Source organism: Leucoraja erinacea, chromosome 4 (assembly GCF_028641065.1).
Source record: "Leucoraja erinacea ecotype New England chromosome 4, Leri_hhj_1, whole genome shotgun sequence".
Classification (NCBI taxonomy): domain Eukaryota; kingdom Metazoa; phylum Chordata; class Chondrichthyes; order Rajiformes; family Rajidae; genus Leucoraja; species Leucoraja erinaceus.
In genome coordinates this window covers 16,092,289-16,096,096 of record NC_073380.1, presented here as the reverse complement: position 1 = coordinate 16,096,096, position 3,808 = coordinate 16,092,289, and the positions used below count along the sequence as shown (strand labels likewise).

The window sequence follows — 3,808 nt, the reverse complement described above, 5'->3', positions numbered from 1 at the left end:
CTTTCAAAAACTTGAAGTTAGATTGAGCAATAGTATTCATCTTCTAATTTGGCATGTTACAGCCTTCAGATTTAATTGACTGCCAGAGCATTCAACTGTAGCAATCAAAAGTGAGTTTCCAAAAGTAGAGCCGTATAATCACAGGGTGATACAGGTGACTTCCACGTTACAGTCACATTACAGTCTAAACGTCCTGAAACATTGTCTGTCCATTTCCCTCCACAGATGTTGCTTGACCCAATGACCTCCTATAGCACTTGCATATTGAATTCTCCCAATTTTGTTAGCCCTTGCTGTTTCCTCCCCTTCCTCAGCCCTCGGGCTGTCTCCTCCCATCCCTCAGCCCTCGGGCTCCTCCTCCTCCTTTTTCCTTTCTTCTCCCCGCCACCCCCCATCAGTCTGAAGAAGGTTTCGGGCCCGAAACGTTGCCTATTTCCTTCGCTCCATAGATGCTGCTGCACCCGCTGAGTTTCTCCAGCATTTTTGTGTACCTCCTATAGCACATTGTCTTTTGCCTGCATTCAAATTAATCGGGTTCAGATTAAGTTTAGTTTATTGACACGTGTACGGAGGTACACTGGAAAGCTTTTGTTGCGTGCTAACCAGTCAGCAGAAAGGCTTGGTTCGGCAACTTGAGCGCCCTGGAGAGGAAAAGACTACAAAAAGTAGTAAACACTGCCCAGTCCATCATCGGCTCTGACCTTCCTTCCATCGAGGGGATTTTTCACAGTCGCTGCCTCAAAAAGGCTGGCAGCATCATCAAAGTCCCACACCATCCTGGCCACACACTGATCTCCCTGCAACCTTCAGGTAGAAGGTACAGGAGCCTGAAGACTGCAACAACCAGGTTCAGGAATAGCTACTTCCCCACAGCCATCAGGCTATTAAACCTGGCTCGGACAGAACTCTGATTATTATGAACCCATTATCTGTTATTTGCACTTTATCAGTTTATTTATTCATGTGTGTATATATTTATATTATGGTATATGGACACACTGATCTGTTTTGTAGTAAATGCCTACTAGGTTCTGTGTGCTGAAGCAAATCAAGAATATCATTGTCCTATACAGGGACGCATGACAATAAACTCACTTGAACTTGAACTACATTTTTTTTTTCATTTATAACTTTTATTAAACAGTGGCTGTGGCTCAGCAAAGAGACTATTCATTTCTTCGCTGCGTAGCCTGGCATTAGGATTGGTGACCTTGATCGCAAGCTGGGCTGCTCTCTCCACAATTGCCTTGCGGGTTTTTGGAGGAGACATTGTGAGCGATTTCAGCACAATATGTCTTGTTGCTCATCATCAGAACCTCGAGCTCCTTTATATTGTGAACCAAGAATTTTTTGAATCCAGAGGGCAACATGTGTTTGGTCTTCTTGTTGCTGCCATAACCAATGTTTGGCATAAGAATCTGGCCTTTGAACCTCCTGCGTACTCTGTTGTCGATACCTCTGGGTTTCCGCCAGTTCCGCGCAGTTTTCACATAGCGATCAGACTGATGGCGGATGAACTTCTTTCGCCGCTTCTTCACAATGTCAGGCTTGGTCAGTGGTCTTAGGGCAGCCATGGTGCCTACAGAGCTGAGCTGCCACTGGCCAGCTTGAACTACATGATTATAATCAAGCCATTTGCAGTGTATTGACACATGATAAGGGAATAATATTTAGTGCAAGGTAAATCCAGCAAAGTCGCATCACAGATAGTCCGAGGGTCACCAATGAGGTGGATAGTGGCTGAGCACTGTTCTCTATTGTGGTAGGATGTTTCAGTTGCCTGATAAGGGTTGGGAAGAAACTGTCCCTGAATCTGGAGGTTTGAGTTTTTACACTTCTATACCTTTTGGCTGATGGGAGAGGAGAGAAGAGGGAGTGACCAGGGTGTGACTTGTCCTTGATTATGCTGCTGGCCTTGCCGAGGCAGCGTGAGGTATGAATGGAGTCCACTGAAAGGAGGTAGACAAAAATGCTGGGGAAACTCAGTGGGTGAAGCAGCATCTATGGAGCGAAGGATATAGACAACGTTTCGGGTTGAAACCCTTCTTCAGACTGAGGTTGGTTTCTGGGCTGCGTCCACATTTTGCTGCAACAGAACAGAGAAGAATACAACATAAGAACAGGCCCTTCAGCCCACAATGTCTGTGCCGAACATGATGCCATGTCCATCGCTTATCTACCTGCACATAACCAATATCCCTCCATTCCCGGCATATTCATATATCTATCCAAAAGTTTTTAAAATGCCACTATTGTATCTGGTTCAAACCCCTCCCCCCACCTTCTTTACCCCTCTCACCTTAAAGTTATGCCCTCTAGTATTTGATTTTTACATCCTGGTAGAAAGATTCTGACGGCCTATCAATACTTTGCCTCTCATATTTTTTTATCAGATCTCCCCGCAACCTCTGGCGTTTCAGAGAAAACAATCCAAGTCTGTCCAATCTCTCAAGCCAGCTAATACCTCCTAATCCAGGCGTCATTCTGGTAAACCTCCCCTGCACCCTTTCCATCACCTCCATCGCCTTTCTGTAATGGGGCGACAAAAACAGCGCAGAGTACTCCAAATACGGCCTAACTAAAGTCCTACAAAGCTGCATTATGTCTTCTTGACTTATACTCAATACCCCAATCTATGAAACCAACCGCACCATCTGTCCCAGCACAGATCCCAGCGGAACTCCACTGGTCACAGATCTCAGACTGAATGTTGCACTTCCACCACAACCCTCTGTCTTCAATTAATAAGCCAGTTCTGAATTCATACGACCAAGTCACTGTTAGTCCAATGCATATTAATCTTCTGGATCAGCCTACCATGGGGGACCTTATCAAATGCCTTAGTAAAATCCATATATACAACATTTACCGCACTACTCACATTGATCACCTTGGTCACCTCCTCATTAAAAACTTGATCAAGTGAGGAAAACATGACCTGCCGTGTACAAAGCCATGCTGACTTCCCTAATTAACCCATTCTATACCAAATTGGAGTAAATCAATCCCAAAGATTCCTCTCCAATAGTTTCCCTACCACTGAAGTGAGGCTCACCGGCATATGTTTCCCTTGAATCTTGCTACGTCCCTTCTTCAATAAAGGAAGAACATTTGCTACCCTCCAGTTCTACAAACCTGTGTGTCTTCGGAGTGTGGGAGGAAACTGAAGATCCCACGCAGGTCACGGGGAGAAGGTCCAAACTCCACTCATGCAGTCCCTGCAGTCAGGATCAAACCTGGGTCTCTGGTGCTGTAAGGCATCAACTACCACTGCCCCAGTTAATATATAAATTATAAGAGCGAAATTAGTAATCCCATCATGTTTTAATTTGTAGAGGTCTTTGAATGCAAAAACAATGCCTAAACTTGTGTGTCAGTGAAACAGTGGTGGTGGAACATGATAACGCATTTGTTTGGATTCCATTATTTACAACGGGGTACTGTTGGTTTCCGAACAGTGCTTTCTCACCTTTTCCAACACTGAGAAATACGCAAGATAAACACAAAATGCTGGAGTAACTCAACAGGACAGGCAGCATCTCTGGAGAGAAGGAATGGGTGACGTTTTGGGTCGAGACCCTTCTTCAAACTGAAGAAGGGTCTCGACCTGAAACGTCACCCATTCCTTTTCTTCAAACTGAAGAAGGGTCTCGACCTGAAACGTCACCCATCCATTTCTCCAGAGATGCTGCCTGTCCCGCCGAGTTACTCCAGCATTTTGTGTCTATCTACAGTTTAAACCAGCATCTGCAGTTCCTTCCTACACAGTCAGAAATACACAGCTGGCTAAGGATGAACCGTCAAAAAT

At 45.0% G+C, this 3,808-nt stretch overlaps 1 protein-coding gene across 1 annotated transcript; it reads right to left on the bottom strand.

Annotated features, from left to right (window-relative positions):
• Nucleotides 1-1,111: 1,111 nt before the first annotated feature.
• LOC129696010 (60S ribosomal protein L32-like) lies at nucleotides 1,112-1,632 on the bottom strand. The gene is given in 2 exon segments (XM_055633428.1): nucleotides 1,112-1,252; nucleotides 1,254-1,632. Coding segments are annotated over 2 exon segments (453 nt in total). The 5' UTR covers nucleotides 1,575-1,632; the 3' UTR covers nucleotides 1,112-1,120.
• Nucleotides 1,633-3,808: the final 2,176 nt, after the last annotated feature.